At 40.9% G+C, this 22,211-nt stretch overlaps 1 protein-coding gene across 10 annotated transcripts in view; it reads left to right on the plus strand.

The window, feature by feature from the left end:
- Positions 1-22,211, plus strand: part of PLXNB2 (plexin B2) — a 258,237-nt gene that overhangs the window by 175,635 nt on the left and 60,391 nt on the right. For all 10 annotated transcript variants that reach the window (XM_075081225.1, XM_075081226.1, XM_075081223.1 and 7 more), the window contains 9 exons: positions 583-1,693; positions 3,380-3,562; positions 5,883-6,005; positions 9,798-9,898; positions 12,129-12,255; positions 13,993-14,143; positions 16,439-16,553; positions 17,282-17,384; positions 17,860-17,961. In XM_075081225.1, coding sequence (XP_074937326.1) covers positions 583-1,693; positions 3,380-3,562; positions 5,883-6,005; positions 9,798-9,898; positions 12,129-12,255; positions 13,993-14,143; positions 16,439-16,553; positions 17,282-17,384; positions 17,860-17,961 — 2,116 coding nt within the window. The remainder of the gene's footprint in view (positions 1-582; positions 1,694-3,379; positions 3,563-5,882; positions 6,006-9,797; positions 9,899-12,128; positions 12,256-13,992; positions 14,144-16,438; positions 16,554-17,281; positions 17,385-17,859; positions 17,962-22,211) is intronic.

The following is a 22,211-nucleotide window of genomic DNA, read 5'->3' on the forward strand; positions in this document are numbered from 1 at the left end:
TGTCTTCCAGCTTTACATTGATGAAGGATTGCTGTAACACCTTCTCAAAGAGCATCAGTGGCCAGATCCAGACTTACTTGTAGTCAATACAAGGTTTTTTCTTTTCTGAGGAAAGTCCTGCAACACCAAATGTCTCAAAACACTTTTATGTAAATTCTCCCCCTCTGTTAAGGAGCAGCCACCCAAAACAGTGGGATCCTCCAGCTTATTTTTAAAATCTCAGCAATAAATAATTTACACAGTATGAAACTGTCGGGAGAAGCGCTACCACTTCTTGGCACACTCCGTTGTTTCCAATAGCCTGTTGTTCTCATTGTGCTTTAGCACAGGATTGATTATCTAATTGGTTATACGATAATCAATTAGACATACGACCTTGTTTAATCCCTCCCCAACATATTAAATTGCTAGGCAATTAACAGGATTTGAGGCTTTTCATAATCTTCATGGTGTCTAAACATGCATAAGGATAAGTGTATTTCTTTCTGAAAACATGAAAGAAAAAACCCTTCATGTTGCTGAATTTTGTGTAAGTTTTAGTTTTCAATATGTTTCATGTTCTTCTTTTCTTTCCCCTTTTAGGTATTACATAGAAATGGCTCTATGGATCTGGACACTGAGCATCTGGAGCTCTTTTTGCATCACCTTATCCAGAAATGAGGAACTGAAATTTTTTCAGAGTGCTACAGAGCTAAATCACCTAACAGTGGATAATGACACTGGGGTAATCTATCTGGGAGTGGTAAATGGTCTCTATCAGCTTACAAAAAACCTGGAAGTAATACACTGTGTGGTAACAGGTCCAGAAAAGGACAACAAAAAGTGCACACCTCCCATTGATGAAAATCAATGTAAAGAGGCAGTACTGACTGACAATTATAACAAATTACTGTTGCTGAACAAGGCGGATAAAACAGTTGTGGTGTGTGGAAGCCTTTTTAAGGGAATCTGTGCCATCAGAGACCTAGAAGACATAAACAATAAGAGGTATTATGTAGACAGTGGTGGAGAAAAGTCCTTTGTAGCAAGTAATGATGAGAATGTATCAACTGTGGGATTGATCACTTCGTTGAATAACGACCGAGTGCTGTTTGTTGGGAAAGGGAATGGACCACATGATAATGGGATAATAATCAGCACTCGGCAGCTCTACGAAAGGGATGGAAAAGACATTTTTGAAATGTATACAGACTCGGCAGCTGTTAAGTCAGCTTATCACTCATCAAGCACGCAACAGTTTGTGGCAGTCTTTGAGGATAAAAATTACGTTTATTTTATTTTTAACCAGCAAGAGAAACAACCAGTCAATAACCGCACACTGATTGCACGTCTCTGCAAAGATGATGCCCATTATTATTCCTACTTCGAAATGGACTTGGGTTGCAAAGATGATGATGGTGCCTATGACCACTGTCATTCTGCTTACGTCACTACCCCAGGAGAAGAGCTGGCTGAGAGCATGGCTCAACAGAGACAAACTACAGATGCTCTCTCAGATGACAAAGTTCTTCTTGCACTCTTCAGCAAAGTAAACAAAGATAATGGCTCTCGGAAATCTGCCATGTGTGTGTTTTCCTTACAGCACATCAATGAAAAGATGGAAAAAAACCGGAACGATTGCTACACTAAAAAGAATACAAGCTCATTTTACAAACTTTTTTCAGCAGAAAACCCATGCGCATCACATGGACTGGTAATATTAGTTCTAAAGCTGATGTTTTAGAATCTATGTTAGATATAGTGGAAAATATACAACTGCATGTTTTTGGGTGTCTTTGAGCTAAACTACAGTGGGATCAGATGACTGGAAACTCAATGGCTGGATTCACTATAGAAATGGAATGTGGTTGGGAGGTTGTGGAACAGGGCAAGCAAATAGTGGCAAGACAACAATTTCGAGTCATTTAAAAAAGATTTTATGTCTTCTGAAAGATGAATATTGGTTTCATAAATGCATTTCTTTTAAAGGGTTCCTCCTGGTATGGAAATAACTGAGTCAAATGCAGTGATTTGTTATGCCCATGATCAGCTTCTGGATGATCACTTTAGACAATTTTGGTCTCAGCCAACATACTTGTAATGTTTTTAAATGGTATTAAGAATTTCGTAGGTGATATCTAGACTTCAGTCTTGTTTCTTGCTTGGGCTTGGATTTGAATTTTCAGCTAACTGGAAATACACATTTCTTATATTCAGGTGGTGTTCATATTTTGCTGTGGCTCAAAATACTTCCATAGCATGATGGCCATCTTCCTTTTCTTGTTATGGTTTGTCATTACCTTGGCTATAAGGTGTTTGGAGGGAACTGTTACACCCCTTCAGATACTGTTCTTCAATTTATGACTGCGCCCCTGAGAGGCAGTTGTTAGCATCTCTGCTGACTTCATGATGTATTTGCCCATGCCACTCAAACTATTCCCAAACCCTACTTGTACATGCCATTTTTTACTGCATCTTTAAAATAACTGAGCCAGCTTTTAAGAGGATGTCTTAATTCCCCAACTGGAGCAAGTTACACGCTTGTGTAAGCAGTTGTTTGAGCACAGCTTGAGAAGTGGTGTGCTGCACTCCAGGGGTAGGAGTGAACAGCTGAAGAGATAGGGTGTGGGAATACCTTGTGTTGGTATTGACCCAGATCCTTCATCTCATGAAACCACAGCCCTCTCCTGTACAGTAGGGCACTAGCACTAATAAGTCAAAAGAACACTCTTTGCTTCCAAACACCAGTGTTACTCACTGCAGTACCTGGCATCTGAGGTGAGCATCAAACATAGAAATCTTGAATGTGACAAGTGGAGTGGCCGTGGCATCTGGCAAAAAGGAGGTGTAGATTTCAGGTCAGACAGACAGTCTCATTACCAAATATAGCAGGAGAGGCAAGATGTGAATGAACTTCCTTCTGGTGGCACTCCCTGCTGCTCAGGATTAAAGCACAGTGAAGAGGGAATGCGTTGAAGTTCATGAGATGGTTGCCAATAGGTTGCTTTTCTATGGATAGCAGCAAACTAACAAACAAAACTGCATTAAAAAAACAGTCTCCAACATAAAATTGGTCAACCCAATCTATATGACATGTTCATTTTAATTAAACAAACTGGTTACTTTTTAAACTGTGGTGCTATAATGAAATAGAAACAAAAATTTTGTCTCCCCATGTCTCCTGGAAAGTGATAGATTGAAGCAGTTTGCCATTAGCAGGCTGCTTTCTGATTGCTGTGTGTTGGCTGGGGGAAAATGTCCAGACAATCCATTCCTCTCTTTCTGCTCTTCTATGTCTGAGAGGTATTATACTGTCTGGTTATAGGGTTGCACTTCATTCTTAGCTAGGAATTAATGATCTGTATATTTAACATCACTCTGTATTGCTGTCCTTTATTAGAATGCAAGCAAAAATTTCCCCTGTGGCTCTGAACACTTGCCGTACCTTTTGGGAAGTAAGAATGGTGTTATAGAGAAGCCGGTGCTGCAAAAAGAAGGGATGAATCTCACGGCTGTCACTGTGGCTGTGGAGAACGGGCATACTGTGGCCTTTCTGGGAACGTCAGATGGTAAAATTCTTAAGGTAAAAAATCAGACTTAAAAGACAAACATGTTTAAAAGGTCACGAACTGTAGTGATAGCATACTTCCACTCTAAAAGTAAATGGGATTTATAAGATTGCATATCAGGAGCAAATTCTCTTTGGAGCTTGGTATTTTTAATTTCAAAAAAAACCTACATTATTTCTGATGTACCTCAGCTAGCCGATACACAGGTTGAATTAGCATCGCCTGAATGACACTTTTCCCAAAGGATTAGGTACCTACTGAGAGCCCTGTATAAACAGCCTTAGGTAATCCAACAGCTGCTCTAGCCTTATCTCTATTCAAGCCCATACTAGTTCAAAAGCAACTTTTCATTTTGTAATAATTCTGGCCATTCAGTGAATAGAGATGGCAATACAAAGCCCAAGCTGGAGCTTTGTTAAGTTCTGACTGCGTGGTGTAGGGCTCAAGGGTTCATGTGGTTGTGGTGTTAAAATGTCAAGACTGCAATGCCGAACACCTTATTTTGCTTGAAGGGGAGTGATGGCCATGTACCTCTTTGTGGTTTGAAATACCCATGGGGAAGAAAACAAATTTGAACACCTTCAAGTACAAAGGCTCCGAGTTGAGAATTTTAATTCTACAGTGCTGAAATAAATCACTATTTACAAAAAAAGAAAAAGATACAAATATTAGCTATTGTGAGCAGTAAGCAATTTCTTACATGACTTTTATGATTTGCTTGCTGCTTTTGATGCCATATACTTCAAACTGAAATGTTTTTCCTAATGTGAATTTGTGAACTTGAGTAAACACAGGATTTTCATTAATCATAGGATCATTTAGGTTGGAAAAGACTCTTCATCCAGTCCAACCATAAACCTAACACTGCCAAGTCCACCACTAAACCATGTCCCTAAGCACCACATGTCTTTTAAACACCTCCAGGGACGGTGACTCAACCACTTCCCTGGGCAGCCTGTTCCAGTGCTTGACAACCCTTTTGGTGAAGAAATTTTCCTAACATCCTATTTAAACCTCCCCTGGTGCAACTTGAGGCCATTTCCTCTTGTCCTATCACTTGTTACTTGGGAGGAGAGACCAACCCCCACATCATTACAGCCTCCTTTCAGGTAGCTCTAGAAAGCGATAAGGTCTCCCCTCAGCCTCCTTTTCTCCAGGCTAAACAACCCCAGTTCCCTCAGCCGCTTCTCTTAAGACTTGTTCTCTAGACCCTTCACCAGCTCCGTTGCCCTTCTTTGTACACACTCCAGCATCTCAGTGTCTTTCTTGTAGTGAGGGGCCCAAAACTGCACACAGCACTCGAGGTGCGGCCTCACCAGTGCCGAGTACAGGGGCACAATCGCTTCCCTACTCCTGCCGGCCACACTATTCCTGATATAAGCCACGATGCTGTTGGCCTTCTTGGCCACCTGGGCACGCTCCTGGCTCATGTGCTGTCAAACAACACTCCCAGGTCCTTTTCCACCACACAGCTTTCCACCCAGTCTTCCCCAAGCCTGTAGCATTGCATGGGGTTGTTGTGAATCAAGTGCAGAACCTGGCACTTGGCCTTGCTGAATGGTCTTGGCTCATTGATCCAGCCTGTCCAGATCCTTCTGCAGAGCCTTCCTATCCTCAAGCAGATTGACACTCCCACAAAACTTGGTGTCATCTGCAAACTTACTGAGGGTGCGCTCAATCCCCTTGTCGAGATCATTGATATTAAACAGAACTGGCCCCACTACTGAGACCTGAGGAACACCACTTGTGACCGGCTGCCAACTGGGTTTAATTCCATTCACCAAGGTCTGACTGACAAACCTGTAGTTCCCCAGATCCTCCTTTCAGCCCTTCTTGTAGATGGGTGTCACATTTTCTAACTTCCAGTCAACAGGGACCTCCTTGGTTTGCCAGGAGTGCTGATTAAAAGTGGCTTGGTGAGCACTTCTGCCAGCTCCCTCAGTATCCTTGGGTGGATCCCATCCGGCCCCATAGAGCTGTGTGTGTCTGAGTGGTGTAGCAGATCACTATCCATTTCCCCTTGGCTTGTGGGGGTTTCACTCTGCTCCCCATCCCTGTCTTCCAGCTCAGGGGGCTGGGTACCCTGAGAACTACTTGTCTTACTATTACAGACTGAGGAAAAGAAGGCATTAAGTACATCAGCCTTTTCCTCATTCTTTGTCACTGTGTTTCTCCCCACACCCAATAAAGGGTGGAGATTTTCCTTAGCCCTCCTTTTGTTGTTAATGTATTTATGGAAACACTTTTTTATTGTCTTTTATGGCAGTAGCCAGATATAATGATATTTGGGAAAAAAAGGCAACATTAACCACCTTTCCTTCTTCCATGAAATAGGTGTTCCTGTCATCTACTGCAACTGAATACAGCTCTCTTACTATTGAACCAAACAAACCGATAAAGAATGACCTGGTCCTTGACCAAACCCAAGAAAATCTGTATGTGATGACCACAAACAAGGTATGTGTCCTGCTTGCGTTAAGGACCAGGTCCGCTTTGACTTTCTCTGCAACTTTACCTGAGATTTGTACATTTGTCTGTTGTTCCTGGAAGTCCCCCATTTGGTGGGTTCCCCCCAGTCTGTGTGTATGAAGACCTTTCTCAAGTCTAAGCTGATGGTCTTGATTGTTGTGACGTGGAGAGCTGTTATATCCTTGATGCTTAGCAATTGTGAATGGGAAGTGAGTTTACCTCTAAAGTTCTTTTATGGGGTCTGTGAGAAGGATGAAGTTGAGGTGTTTGGCACAAGCACACCATGGGGTCAGGCAGCCCTAGCACTTGATGTTGTGTCCATGGGGTACCTAGCTGTCATCAGTTGTTTTCAAGAGTACTTCAGGATTTAGGATGCTGGAGGCTGACATAGCATTTACACATCTGTAAAGCCACCAGGAATTTTTGTGGGTCTTGCTGTCAAAAACTAAGAAGCAACGGAGAGAATTATAACTTTGGGAAACACTTTTGTTCAAGCTTCTGCTAGAACCAAGTGAGTACACCAGGAAAGGTTGGACTTTGCTATGAAAGGCACAGGCAGTCTCTTCTAGGTTCCCCTTCTCTGTGCTGGCAGGTGAGGCACAATGGAGGTTTATAAAGAAAGGAAGAAAAAAAAAAAAGCAGGTAGGAGATGAGAGGGGTGCCAGATTTCTCCTTCACCTCCAGCTGTAACCCTCTTGTGACACTTCTTTTTCTGGTGGCTGGAGCTGCCAGCCTCAAATGCGTGGTTCAGCAGCTCTCCAGGACAGGGAGGGTGACAGGCTGCGACCATCTGCAGCGCTGACAGTGACAGGGAATGGGATGTGCAAAAAGTTCCGGCAGCAGTAACATGGGGAGAAGGAGGGGAGCTGTGAAAGGAGAGTATTTGGGGAAACGAGTGCGAGAAGAATGTTCTTCGTCTGTTTTATAAAAGGATTAATATAAATTCCTGCTGCAGGAATGTTATATTCCATCTGAAGGTTTTCAGGCTAGAAGCCACATTGGAAAAAGTGCCAGATAAACAACTAATTCGGCATTTAATGATATGACAGTGTGTGAGAGAGGTTACTTCTCTTTTCTTTTGGAGTAGTTGATACTTCTCATTTGGCTTCTGTTCAGATTTGGAACAGAACTCCAAACTTCAACATTGTCCACAAAAGGCTGGGTGGCCTGGTACCCTGTTTGACAAGCTGGCACATTGCTTAAAAGCCCCGAGGTCCCCACCAGCCTATGGCATGAGCTGCTGAGCAGCATAAGGGGTGGCAGCAACCTTGAAGGAAGGCAAGTTTTCTGGTGGCAGTCTGCTTAAACTGGTAGAATTTAGGAAGGCCACAGACAAATTTTTCAGAGGAAAATTTGCAAAAAAATAATTCTATCTCCACAAAATGTTTAAATTTAGAAAGCAGCAAATTTCTGACAAAGAAAGGATTTCAGTTTAATCTTTTCTAAGTAGCTTTCATAGGCATGCGGTTTCTGAATAATGCGAATAATAGTTTTCTTTTACAAAGCCTGTTCAGCTTAAATATGAATAACTAAAGTTGGGAGCTCTGTAACGGCACTACATTACTGTCATCTCCAGGAGTTAATTACAATGAGCAGTCCCACCCACTTTTAGAAGCAGATAGACAGGAGGAGAATGGAGGCCTTCGGAGCTGGGAGAAACAAAGCGACGTAAGCGAGGGGAGAAGAATAAATGCTGAAACATGCACTTCTGGGTTAAGCATGGCTGGGAGTTGTGGGAATAGAGATATCGGAATCCGGTCCTGGGAGTTAAAATGGTTTAGAGTTATTTAAAATAAGGTAAACAATAAAGGGCATGGTAGCTGCACTGATAGGCTTGCTTAATGCTAATCTACCTGGCAGATGGAGCCTGCCTCAGCATTTGGAAATGAATTGCTTGGGCACTGTAAGCACTTGAGCAAAGTGGAAGTGATGATGCGGTGGATGATAACTTGAAGCAGCCTTTAAAAAGAAATCAGATCAACAGAAATACAGGGAAGAATGATACAGAGGTTAAGAGCCATAGTAAGAAATAAGCTCTTGCTTTCCTGTTTCACTTCTCCTCCCCCTTCTCCTCCCAGCTTCTGCTGCTGTGTCAATAGCAGTGGGTGGCTTGGAGCAAATGCTTTCAAAAGTCAGCCCCCTCCTCCCCACAGAAAGCAGGAGAAACCCCTTGCAGCATCTTGGCGGACTTAGAAAGGAGTGTACCACCCCTGCCATGCCCACACTGGTTCATTACAAGTGAACATCACTGGTAGGGTCCCAGATTCCTTATAGTACATACCACATTGGGAGGAAAGCAGAAGCCTGTGACAGTCACTTACCATGATCATTAGCTTGTTTGCTTGTTTTAGCTTTTACCACTCTCTTTGATTAAGAGTGCCAATTAGAAAATCTCTAAAATTAGTTTCTCTGCATTTTGAAGCTGGCTGTAAATGGAGCTGCTATCTTTTTTTTATTTTTTAAATCCATTAAGTTTTATGTAAACTTGCAGAGACGGCAATCTCTAGGGCTTGTTTCTGCATGCCAGAATAATGAAATAAATACTTTGTCATAAAAAAGCCATTCACTGAGTATTAAATTACTCATGGGTACCAGTTGGTGAAACACAGCACTAGTGACTCAGCTCCAGTTAGGTAAGAATCTGTGGAAGAAGACAGGGCTGAAAAGGTAAACCTCTGTATTAATAAATGCAAGAAAACTACCCAATATTGACATTTTCCTTAACTGAGTCAGGCTGAGCTTTCTGAATGTGAAAGAAAAGGCCAAACTCAGACTTTCAAAGTAGCTTTGTAACTGCCAGTTGTTTTAAATGAGAGGATAAGGTATTAAAAAGAAAGCATACATCTCAGAGTTACTGTTGCTAGAATTTTGCACTCTTTAAAAGTAAAACATAGTCATCAACAGGAAAACATACATCCCACTCTCCTCTTGCATCATTTCAGTAGCATAACTAAAAGGGAGGGTTGTGTGCTGGCTCCTTTTTCTGTGCACCAAAGAAAGACAAAATTGTTTATTCTCAGCACCAAAGGAAATCAAAACCAGAAGCCGTAGATTTACTGGGGGAGTAAGACATGAGACCTGATGATGCATTTTTCCCTGCTGCTTCCTGTCATAATTATTTCCATTTTCTTTTGTGAACGCATTGTATGGTGGAGGGTTACGTGTGGACGAGTGCAGTAACCCAAAGCGCCTTGGCTCTCTCATGCTTGCAAACTTTCTGAGATGCCTTCTGGCTAAAAGTGCCACTGACGGGTTTCCAAATGATTTATTCTCCGTGCTAGCGATATAGAGGGGAGGATATTCTGTTTAAAAAAATGTTCTAGCCAGTATCAAGTTAGCCTTTAGAAAGTATCTGTCCTGCAGTAGCTGTTCCTTGAATTCGGAGCGTGGTTCATGCAGCTGCTGTTCCGCAGTGGCTGCTATAATGTGGATTTCCAGAAGTAACATAACTGGAGGGAATGAAAAGCTCAATTTTTGGAGACTTGCTCATGATTCTTGATTATAACAATGTCCTACATTAATTTAGAGAGAGATTAGATAATATTGGAGAGAAAAAGAGCAGGAAAAGTGTGTAAATTTGGATTTTGTTAAGGGGGGATAACCACACTCTGGTTTTGTATGGATTTTCTTAGAATCAAACTGAGCTCTGATCATAATAATACAGGGTCAAGTCTTCTGCTGCCACAGGCAATGGCACTGTACAATTGTGTCCACAAACATTCCCGTCTCCTTTTGCCTTCTTCAGATCCCTTATGGTTTGCCTTACTTTTGGTTCTTCAGGTCCACCGGCTACCTGTGCAGGACTGTTACAAATATTTGGACTGTGAGAAGTGTACTCAGGCGAGGGATCCATACTGCGGCTGGTGCGTGAGAGAGGGCAGGTGAGTGCTGCCAGTGTTTTCTTAGGTGCAGGCAGTGGAATAGCTCAGATATGACACGTGCTGTGGGTTACTGCTTGGCATAGCGAACCCAGCTTTTTGTACTCAGCCTTATGCTCCTGACAGTGGTTTAATTTTATCATGCAGACACTGATAACAGTCTTCTGTGTACACAAATAAGTCCCTGTTGACTTCTGCTGATTTGATTAGTTTGTGAAAACGTATACTTTTCTGCTGGTACTGAAAATCAGTATACATCTTCTAACTGCATGTATTATCACTCTCTGAACTGTACAATCAAATGTTCTCCCAGAGATTAAGAGTGTTCCCTATTTAAAATTCAGAAAATATAGCATATATTTTAAGTAGAGCAGGAAAGTGTAAAACCGAGCATAAAAAAAAAACTGTTCATGTATGAAATAAAGTATATAGCTCAAATGCTGGTTTTATATAAGCATCACCTATGAAGATGTGTAGCTACACTGAACCCTCACCTAACTGCAGGAAGGCAGGAAGTGGCATTTGGCTGGCTATCTGCAGAGGTTAACTGAATTAATATTCAAACATATGTAAACTAGGACAGCACTGAACAGCTCTGGAATGTCTCCTCTTTGCACTCTTCATTGATTGGAGTAGCGAGAGGGAAGAGCGGTCCTGCAGCTCTCTTTTTGACTACTAAGTTAATTAACCCCTTGGCATGAGCAGTCGGGAATTCGTGATTCTAAGTACTTGCTGTTGGAACAAAGGGGCTATTTAATTATAATATGCAGATGAATTTCAGGCTTCTAGTTTCTTGTCTGAAAATGTGAACTACCACATTAAGTTACCTATCAGCCTGATGTGTAGCATAATATGGAGCACTGCGGAGAAACTTATGCGGTGCGTGCAGGTTTATGTAATGTACTGTAACTCTTCCAGCCTGGGTTTCAGTTGCTGCGGATGAAACCTAGGGATTTGTAATATACACCTCGAACTCCTCCTGGGCTGCTGGGAGTTGAAGGCCGTGTCATATATCATACAAAAGGCAATTTTACCTAGATTTCCCTTCAGGTTTCTGATATGACCACTGACCTCAATATCTCAAAGCGTTAATGGTCTCTGAGAACAGGCAAACATGAATTTTTGCATTTGCTAGTATTTATTTCCAATGAGGAAAAGAAGTATATAATTTCTAATGTTTTTCTCGTCTGCAGGAAAGTTCTTTCTCATCTCACACACAGAACTTAATACCACTTAATCACCATTCTGTGATTCTCTGAAGAGTGTGTTTAAGGATATGTTATGTGAATATAGACTCTCTATGTAAATGATACATTTAAGGGTAGGGTTGGCAGAACTGTGCAGCAACTGCACTGTGTTAAAGCCCCTGATGAGTTACTAGTCTTCTACTACAACAGCCAGAGATCCTACAGCATTTTCTCCTAAACTTTGCACAGAATGGAAAGAACACGCATGAGACTGTCCCCACACACACGCTTCAACAAGCTTTTGTAGCCACATATGCAGCTTCTGCACTGCAGCATCTCTTCTTTCTGTCCTTCTTGGACGTGAGCTGGGAAAATCTCACAATATTTTTGGTGAGGCTGCACAATTGCTGTTGTCTTCCCATGATGGTAACAGTGCCCTGGCAGAGAGAGGTCTTAAACAGTGGCAGGAGTTAATGAAAACATTCACTACAAAAGTAGCATTTCTACTGCTGTGTTTTCACAGGAGGTCTCCACAAGCCTGTGTGCCCCCAGCAGTATTCCTCTATTGCATTTGTACTCTCATACATCAGGTGTCTTTTTTACTGGCAACACATAGCTGTCTGGCACTTGACCTGCAGAAAAGCTAGACTGTGCCCACTCATTCAGGAGCTTGTTTTATATTACAGTGAAAAGTAATCAGCCTGGTCTCAGATGATACGGCAATGGCTCCACTGACTGATGTCTCCTGTGCTAAATATTACTGCATCTGTATGGGTTTGGTTTGTCTAATCCAAGGTGGTGTCCAAAATATTATAGGTATATCTTTCCCCACTTGCTTTTGACATCTCAAACAGTCAATACGTATTCCTCCACTTACTCTATTAAAAGTTCTCTATTAGCAACCTGAATAGTCAATATTAAAGCAAATTCCCTGTCATCTTGTGTTGTAATTTCAGTCTCTAATTGTGAAATCGTTGCATAGTTCAGAGAAAAAAGAGCCTAGCTACAATATTGCTTAGGTCTGGGGTTTGTTCCTGTTTTGTCAGGTGCACAAAGAAGGCAGACTGTGGAACAGCTGATAAGGAGAACCACTGGCTGTGGAGTCCAAGTGGCACATGTGTGACTATCATTAGCGCAGACCCTCTGAATATGAGTCGCAGAGCCCCTGCAAAGGTATGACAAGAAAGTGCTTTCCCTACATGTTCTTAAAGCACATTAATGTGACCACCAGGAAGATGAATATCTGCAATTTTTTATGTACAGTGGTGACTAGGAATAGGATAGTGTTTTGGGTGTTTTAGTCTCCAGTGTTTCTCACAGTGCTTTTTCTTGCCTGCTGTTTTGGCAGGTTGCAGTTCATGTTTTCTTCCAAGAAATGCTCTTTTTGACCTTCTCTGTAAACCAAAATGATGCACTAGTATGGATGATAAAGCACTTACACTTATCTGAATATTAGGAAAGTGTTGCACAGTGTTGTATAACCCATAAAAAAGTAATTGATAGCAGAGATTTCATGCTGCCCTTCCAGCTTACTTGATCATAAACTTAAGTAAGCAGCGAAGCCATAAGCTGTTGCTCTAAAATCAGCAGTGGATTTGCCTACACAGCGAAGTCTGGGTACATGGAGAAGGTAAATTCAGCATGCAAAATGACTCTGTGGCAACAAAACTGAGGGTTCAGAGTGTGAACAGGATGTCATAACTTGCTGTAACTCCAAATGGAGCATGCGAGTGCGGACTGAGGGCTTCCTGGGGTGCTCAGCAAGTAAAATCAGTAAAATGGCTTTTAATCCCTCTTAATCAGAAAGAAAGGACTTTAATTCAAGTCAGTTTAATTCATTCCTAAGCGATCTAATAACATTGTGTTAAGGCCATTTCTATGTTCAATACAAATGTTAGTAGAGTGTAACTAGTCCACATAAAATCTACACCTTTTCTTAGTTCAGATCTGATGAACCTGTGTTGACAAGTCCCTGGTGTCGCACGTTAGCATCTGAGGCCAAAATACCTAAAATCCAAAACCAGACCCAACTTCAAATGAACATTTACATGCTGCCTGTACCATCGCTAACGCCGCTGTCTCCTCATGATTCCTTTACTCACCAAAATACATTGCAGCTCATAACACAGTGGACCGGTTTCAGTGTGAAAGGGGTGACTATCATTTCTACTGCCAATACAAAATGGAAAAAGTTAAACTGTATCATTAATACACCTGAAGCATTAAATCACGCACAGCATCTAAAATTTCCTTTCAATTTTTTCCTCTTTCCTTGCTAAGTTTTCTCATTTTATTTTGCTTTTAGTTTGTCACATGCACTCTGTATTGGTAATTTCCTTGAGGAGGTTAAGAGCTCACCATCACCTTCTCAGAAATCTTTTTTCAGCAATAATGATAGATCTGAGTGGGTTTCTTGTATGTACATTGAGTCTTGAGGAAGCCACTTTTCTGTTCAGCCCATTCAAACTCGAGCTTTTCCAGCCCATCCAGCTTTGGTTTCATTATTCACTAGTAACATCCAAGGTTAATGTTATTTTAATTAAGTTTGTCAGGATTTAAGTGTTAACCACTCTGTTTACCGGTGCTAAACTGGATGCGGAGGACAAGAATAAAAGTCTTTGGGTATGCAGACATTTTTGTTCTGATCGAATGCATTGACAGACAAGATGTTGTTGTACCAGCCTAATTCAACATAGACCCAGCCTGGAAAATTGGTAGAGGAATAAGAAGAAAAGATTAGCAGATGGTAAGAAATAAAAATTGAAAAGGAGAGCCATCTTCTGTGATACTAGCTAGAATATCACCACTGGCCAAAAAAAAAAAGAGCAATTTAAATTCTCCAGCATAAATGTTACTGGGTCTTGGTTTGCTTCTTTCAAATATTTCACCCTTTCTAAATTTTGCTTCCAGGTGGAACTGACTGTAAGTCCATTGCCAACTTTGACCGAGAGTGACCAGGTTTTGTGTACATTTGGTGAAACAACCCAGTATGCTCAAATAAAAGAAGGGGTTATTGTCTGTGATCCACCCGATATGATTCCTCCAACACCAAAAGGTCAAGGTAAAGAAATATTGCTACCCTCCATGTATAATAAGAGGAAAGAGCATAGCCTGCTACTTAAAATGTGGTGCTCTCATATGAGCTGCATACAGGGTTTTCTTCCTCTTCCAGTCTCTTCCCTAAATAGTCTGTTGCTGAACTTTGCCCCTTCAAACACTTGAAAGAAAAAAAAAAAAAAAAGGTTTGCTCAAACTTTTTCCATTGCTGCATTTACACGTGTTGCATTCCCCATGTTTCTACCAGGAGCCCGAAACAAGAGGTTGGCAGAGGCATAGACATGGAGCCAGAGAGCCAGAGAGGTGCTGTGTCCCAAACAAACAAAACCCAGCTTCTCTAACCTTAACCTAATCACTCCAAGTTGTGGGGCCAGAAGAGCCCCATATGCACTTCAGATGTGAAGTTTTTAATCTCTGATGTCTTAGTTTTGCTCTAGTCAGCTGTAGATCAGTGGCTGTCCTTTCTCTCTTAAAGCCTTCTGCCTCTTCTACCACGTGCCTTCCAGCTTCTGCAGTAGTAAGTCCAGTGGAAAAATATGTGATCATATAATCAAAGGTCATATCATTGTTCTGAACCACTGATTATATGCTTATGGTCTGTTGCCAACCATAATTCTTGTGCTGTTTCCTAGATAGTGCTTTATTCATACATCTTGATGCATAAATACATGGAATAAAACTAGTTATGCAGCACTGTTTATTATGTATCACGTTTTAAAAACAAATAGAAAGAAAAAAACCAACCAAACAAAAAAACAGGTGCTCTTGAACCTTGCAGAGGTACCCTTGAGGATAACCCTTTTATATGTATCACGACAGCCATGAACTGTCAGACCAGTACTTGGAAGCACTTTTCAGGATAAGTTTCAATTTTCCTAAGGCTGAAACAGGTCAAAATTCAGTTTTAGTTGCAGGAAGAGTAATGATGTCAAAATCTCACTCTTAAACTTTAAACTATCTGGGGTGTGTCACAGTATCAAATTATGCTAAATGTTGAAGCAGCACTCTGTTATTTGGGGTCAGTTCACATTCCCTAAATACTTTGTAAAGCAGGACATAAAGCAACAGGGTTGATAAACATGACATCTTGATGTCTTGCAGCATAAAATGTGAGACTAGAAGCCTGCCAGGGATGGCATTAGACTAACCAAGTCACCTAGAAATAATATGCCTCTCCGAGTTGGTTGGACAGGGATCCATCTGAAAGGATGTTTAAAAGTAATATAGAGACGCTCAGAAGCTTGGCAGATGCTTTGGCAGAAGGCAGACAGTTATGAACACAAATGGTGCTTCCTGGCACCATGTGACAAAAAGTCCCGAGCCATCCATTTACTGTTAAGAAACCCTACTGACTTTAGGAAAGTCCGGGTTACTTTAGCTGTGGTTGGTTCCAAAAGGAATAGGACATTTCTAGAGAGGAAGGATACTTTTTCACAGTCCTGTTGTTAAGAAATCTTCTGGCATTCCTACCAGTCTGAAATAATCAAGGGGACCCAGCGGTGGCAAAGGTGACTTCCAGCCAAGCAGCTTCTTTGAAGAACCTGTTCAAGGAAAGCAGAGTTTGAAATTGCCCGATAGCTTGTGAAATAGCTTGTCGTAAGGGCTTAATGATTTTTGCAAAAGGTATTTCAAACAGCTGTGCTAAGGAAAGCACCCGTTTCTGAAGATGAATTTTCCACTCTTAGTTCAGTAATGATCCAGACAAGAAGTACATTCGTGGAGAGATCGTGTACGGCAAACTGAAGATCACAAGTGCCTGTGGTAACTTAGTGTTGCAGGCACTGTTGGGCATTAACCACAAAGATCACTTGCGTTAATTCACATGACGATGACAGTTTTAATCCACAAATGAAACAAGTAATTTTACATGCAGACGTATTCACATTTAAGAAAATGTTTTATGTAAAATGACTGTTCCCAGGCCAGTTTTCATCTGTGATCAATTATCTCCTTTTTCACTTTCCTTATTCTTCTAGACTCTTTAAAATTCTAGCATGACGATAGCACTGCTGAGAAACACTTCCATAAAACAAAGCTATTCTATAATTTTGCTTCTTCCCTTTATCCCATCTCTGCTTTTCTTCTGACAAGCAGGCGCTGAAAAATTTGCAAAGCTTAAAAAGACAAAACAGAGCTTATAGACCTGCAGTATAACAGGTCATAAGATCCAGTGTGTCAACAGAATAGTTAAATATTTGCTTATGTCCTGTAAAATAATAAAAGTATTTTCATTGTATCATTCAGCTCAAGAGCTAAAGAATTCAGCAACCACTTAGATTTTTTTTTTCTTTTGTGATAGATCATGTTTCAGTTCCACTTCAGTTAACCTTTGAAAAGAACAAGATATTTTTTGCGTCACATACTTACCCTTTTTATGACTGTGAAGAAGCAATGAATCTTTTTGAAAATCAGCCGTAAGTATTTCAGCTTTTTAACTTAGGTATTTAGATCCTGTAGCATGGTGTTTCAGGTAACTGGCAGCTGAGTTACTCCATCATTTCATAATTAAGCCTTTGGCACTCTCAAAATTTGCCAGTGTCCAAATCCTTTTTCTTACATTTTAATGGAGTTGAAAAATGGTTGAAGGGCACCAGGTGAGCCGGCAACATAAACCACGTGGAATGGGAATATTCATGGCATGTATAAATAAAGGCCAGTTCATTGGATTGCCATTGCATGTGAGCTCCATGGACATCTGCTTACCTACTTGTCCCCTCAAACGTTAGATTGGTGCTTTGGGTTGCAGCATGTTCAAATAGGACAATCAAAGCCAACTCTGCCCCCATCGTCCACCCTGCTCGAGGTGTTGCTTCCCCAGGGCAGGCGCCGCCAACCCAAACCCCACTGTGTTCCATCTTGTGTATGAAGGTCGAGCGAGATCATTTCCACTCCTCTCAGACTTGATCTCAAAGTCTGTGCAAGATGCTGTGGATTTCTGATCCTTGTTCAAATATTTAAGGGAGAAAATAGCTTTTGGGGGTTCTTGAACTGTTCTTACTATGAAGCTTTCGGTGTAATGTAGTAAGGACACTGTAACAGATTGATCTACCCTCCATGAATAAAGATGGAATTTAATTTACTTTTTTTGTCAGTGGGGGAAAAAGCCTGACAGTTTGTCATGACTATCATGTTATATTTGTAGATGCTATTCCTGTGCAAGCAATAGATGGAATTGCCAGTGGGTCTTGAAGGAACATGTCTGTGAAGAGTCCTCTTCAGCACAGGGTGTGATTAAACAAAATATGGTAATGTTTAAAAATAAGATTATTAGGCTTTTATTAGAACACTTCGATATTTTCTTTGCTTTTTTCTCGTATCAGTTGGCTGAATTAGGGATTTAAAAATTACTCTAAAGTTACCTCCAGAAGTGTAAGATATGGGTTTTTTTCCAGTGACAGTGCGGGGGTGGGAATTTGAGGGTGTGATTGAGGAGGGGCAGTGAGACTGAATAACTCCTGAAAGGATATTTTTGTTCCTTTTACTATTTTGCTTCAATGGGAGGAACAAGATTTCAAGGCTGGGAAAGATAATCACCCACAGCTTTGACATATGCTGCAGTCATTTTTAGCATGTCTAATTTGAAAGGGTGTAATCAAATCTGTCACTGTATTTTAAGCATGAAGTTTTTCAGAACAATCATTCCATTGTCCGAAGGCCATTGGAGCTTGTTGTGATAAGACTTTTTATTTGGAATAATGTATAAAATGTTTCTCTCCCCAGGAAGAAGAATGCCCGCAGTTTCTAAACCCTAACCCTCCAATAATACCTGTGGAGTACGCAACAAAGGTGTATTTTGAGGGGAGAAATCTAGATTATTATCAGGTAAGCAGATTAATTCAAAGCTAGCTGTCATTTGCATTCCACTTAAACTGCAGCCACACCCCTAAACTAAAGCATTAGTTTGTGTTCCTTGGAGATCCTGCTCATAACTGTTTTTAAAGAAGAAAAAGAACTACTCATTCAAGTTTGATGAAATATTGGTTACTGGGGTAGAGCAATCACCAAGATGGAATCAGAGCTGGACAAAATATTTGAACTACTAGATGTGGAGTTTTTTATTAAAGAATGTAAGCTGGACCTACTGAAACACTGACAATTATTTTTCGGCTCATAAAATGAGACTTAGGAATTGTAAATGTTTCATATCTTTTTTCTAATTAACTACTCACCTTTTTTTTTGTTCTAGAATGACATCACTCGGTGTGCTTAATTCATTTTCCACTTTTCAAACAAAAAAAAAATGCCCTCAGAAATTAAATGTTTCTTAGAATCTTTTGCTTTTGTTGTGTGTGTGTGTGACCATCAAACCTGATGATCAGGTATTTTCTCATCTGTAGCAAAGGCTTCTCTTTCTCACTACTTGCTTCCAGAAAGTAAATTACAAAGCTTCTAAGAAGCCAGAGTTTGACTCCAAGCTTTATAACCTAGACAATGCATAAAATGTTATTGTTAGTTTGATAAAGGCAAAGTTTTAAAACCAATTCTTAGTTCTTAGTTTTGTTCTTAGTTTCTATTGTTCGTTTCTGTGTTGTCTTTGTGTAAATGTGAATTGATGATAGATATACTGGAGATCACATCGATCGCTTAAACTACCAGCCATCTACCAAGGGAAGGAAGGCTCTTGGTTTTTTAGTTTGGGTTTTTTTTCCCTTTACCAAATTGAAGTACTGTGTAGCTTACAAAGTCCTTCTATCACTTCTGCTACACCTGCCAATGGATGGAAAAGGGTAAACAGGTCTGGAGAGTAACAATCTAAGAAGGGTATTCAGAGAAGGGTAAAAAGCAACCGGTAAGCACTACAATCGTATGAAGACCATGCTGTGAAACACTACACTATACATACATCAAGACCATGCTATACAAACATACGTTTGTATAAAATATAAATTTTATATATTTTATTTTTATATATTTATATTTATATATTTTATATCTTTATAAATTGTATATTTTTCTATAAAATTTCTATAATAATATATAACATTGAAATGTTATACAAACATATGATGTATATGAGATAATAGAAAATTTATATACTCAAAAATAAACATTTTTACTTGAAGACCTTAAAATATATGTAAGCAAAGAAAGGCAATTTAGTGAATTTGATCTGTTCTCCGAGGTGCCAGGACTGGTCCCTGGCAGGATGTCTGGCTGTGTGCAAGATATGGGACACAACACTTGACCTAAAGGCCACAGTTCTCTCTGCTAAAAATGGAAAAGTATTCTAGAGAATTTACTCATGTGTTTTGTTTAGCGTTGTGAAGATCATCTTCTCTGGACAAGAGAAAAATCCTTCCCTGCTCCCTTGATAGAAGTGGAAGAGCCTATTCTCTCTCAAGAACAAATTCAGGGCAGGTGCATAATCTAGATGCGCTGAATTTTGACTTCTAGAGGACCCTTTTCCTCCAAGGAGGAGAAACAGCAGCAGGAACCCCTAAACTCCTTCATCTAGTTTATCATTCTATGAATAAGCACTTTAATCTTTCTAAACCACTAGTAGAGAAAAGGGAGCGAAAATGCTTCCGCCCTTTTTTTTTCCTGTGCGTATCAATTACATTTAACAAGGGCAGACACATCCTGGGGATTGAATGCTTTGTCATGGGTAGCGGTGTTTAACAGTTTGCCTACAGATGAGACCTAGTATGCACTTATTTAACTTGGAACTTGGAAGGCTTACATGGAATGCAAGTCTCTGTAAGAAGTAAGATGAATGCATAGGCCCTAGGCTGGAAAGATGCTGGAGAGCAATGAGTGTCAAATGATGTCAGAATAACTGTTCTTAGGTGAGAGCCTTGTGGTAACGTATCCTCTGTTGTGGGAGGAGCACCATATATCCTGGTACAGAGGTGCATTTTAAGCCAAAATAATAGTGCCAGGACTTGAATAGGCACACACAGTGACTACAGCTGTATACACAGACCTATAAGTATATGTGAAAACAAACAAATAAGGCATGAAATAGTTGTAATTGTACAGGCACTCATGCCTGTGGGGCTATGCTATCTGAAGCAATAACTTCGGTCACTGAAGGTTCATTTGAGTAATGGCTCAACCTGCACTCAGCCTTTGGTAAACATCTCAAGGAGGGCAGGGTGGCTCAGGGGAAGGCATGGATGGATATTTTGTAGGGTTGGCCTGCAGCCCAAAGGCAAAATAGCATATGGCTTCTCATGTGGAACGATTCTGCCGCAGGATATGCTGGGCATTACAGTGTGTTTGGAGGTAGCAGTCATGCAGCTGTGAGCACATTTAAGGTCTTTATAGAAGGAACACTGGTATGTATCCATTTTCCTCGCCTAAATTCTTGCTTAGAATAAATTGGTCAGCAAGAATGAATGTTCTGTTGTCACTTTGAACTATTAGCTCTATTATCTTGGTTTAACCTGTGCTTTGCTTTAAAGGGTGATGCACAACCTACCTAATCATGGGTGACTAAGTGCACTAGGCAATATCATGCATATAAGCATCTCTGTTTCTAGGTGGAGATTAGCAGTGAAGGTTTGGGCTTACCCAGTGAGTAGAAGATGTGGATGGCTTCTAAAACTGCTATTGCAGAATTGAGGGTGGAAGAATAAGCTCACGCGTTTTGTACAAGCCTCTTAACTTGTGAACGTTTAGAGTACAATAAATAAATCTCCTGAGGGCTTCTGCTGGAGGGAAATAGACTAAAAGAGGAGAAGCTGTTGGCTATTTTTCTGCCCCTCCTTCTGTGAAATAATTTCAGTAGGAAGAAGTAAATCCAAGCTGTGTTCATTCTCTTGGGAATAGCCTCATCCAGGACAAGCGGGTGAGAGGAGTTTAGTACTGATCAGTCATATAGCATGCAACTTCTGAGAGGCATTCTCCAGCTACGTCCTTGAAAGATTGGCACAGTAGAAGAGACAGATGTATCAGCATCAAGATAAGCTTATTAATCCTCCAAAGATTTTCGTTAAAAGTCATTTCCCATTTGGATAGGTTTTTGTCATGTGTGTCTGATGCGTAACCCACTTCCCAGTGTCTCTTCTTGCATCCAGACTGCTGAATGTGAGCTCTGTGGCCTTCTGCCCGAGAGCCTGCTATAGCAACTCCTGACTGCAGTTTGCTCCAGGTGGCAGCTGTCACACACACCAAAGCCCCTCTCCCAGTGCCTTCTGCTAAGTGTGTGGGAAAGCCTTACACAACAGCAGCAGAATTTGAACACTTCTGAAAAATATATGATATATTGAAATATAGAGTAGGGAAAGTGAGGCAGTTTTCCTCAGAAGAGAGATTTGTAAGGTGCTTTAAAACTTAGAGTATGTAGGCGCTTTCTGTAAAAAAGAATGTGCTGTAAAACTTTTAGAAGAGGCTTTTCAGAGCTCAGTCAGTAGTTTATTTTCTATATGCAGCTTCTAGGAAGGAAGAAGTAAAAGGTCTGTTCCCCTCTGTAACACAAACTTCCCAGAGACTGCAGTCAGGCCCTTTACCTGGTTAAAGCGTGTGCTCATCCTCAGCCCCAAACTGTGGTGGGCTTTTGTGTCTGTCACCCAGCCTGTCACAGTGAAAGTGCAATAGGAAAGGTTTCCACTGCACTATTCAGATAAACCTAGTGGCCCATGAGTTACCAGTGATTCCAGCATTGAAGAAGTAGCTACAAATAAATAGGATAAGGTCCTCATACACAAGGCTTAAATGACAGCAGGAGACTTCCTAACCCTGGGAGCAGGAAAGAGGAATCAAGCAACCATTATTTTTTTGCCGTGTACTCCAAGACTCAATCAGATCTGGACAAAAGCAGGGACTAGTCCTTTACATCCACAAAAGGCATCAAAGTGAAGTTCTCATGAAGTTCAACAAGGCCAAGTTCAACGTCCTGCACCTGGGTTGGGCAATCTCCAATATCAATACCAGCAATATCAAGCTGGGGGCTAAATGGATTGAGGGTAGCCCTGTGGAGAAGGACCTGGAGGTACTTGTGGATGAGAATCACAGAATCCCAGGTTGGAAGGGACCTCAGCGATCATCTAGTCCAACCTTTCTAGGAAGAGCGCAGTCTAGACAAGATGGCCCAGCACCCTGTCCAGACGACTTTTGAAGGTGTCCAACGT

This window comes from Phalacrocorax aristotelis, chromosome 1 (genome assembly GCF_949628215.1).
Source record: "Phalacrocorax aristotelis chromosome 1, bGulAri2.1, whole genome shotgun sequence".
In the NCBI taxonomy this organism is placed as follows: Eukaryota; Metazoa; Chordata; class Aves; order Suliformes; family Phalacrocoracidae; genus Phalacrocorax; species Phalacrocorax aristotelis.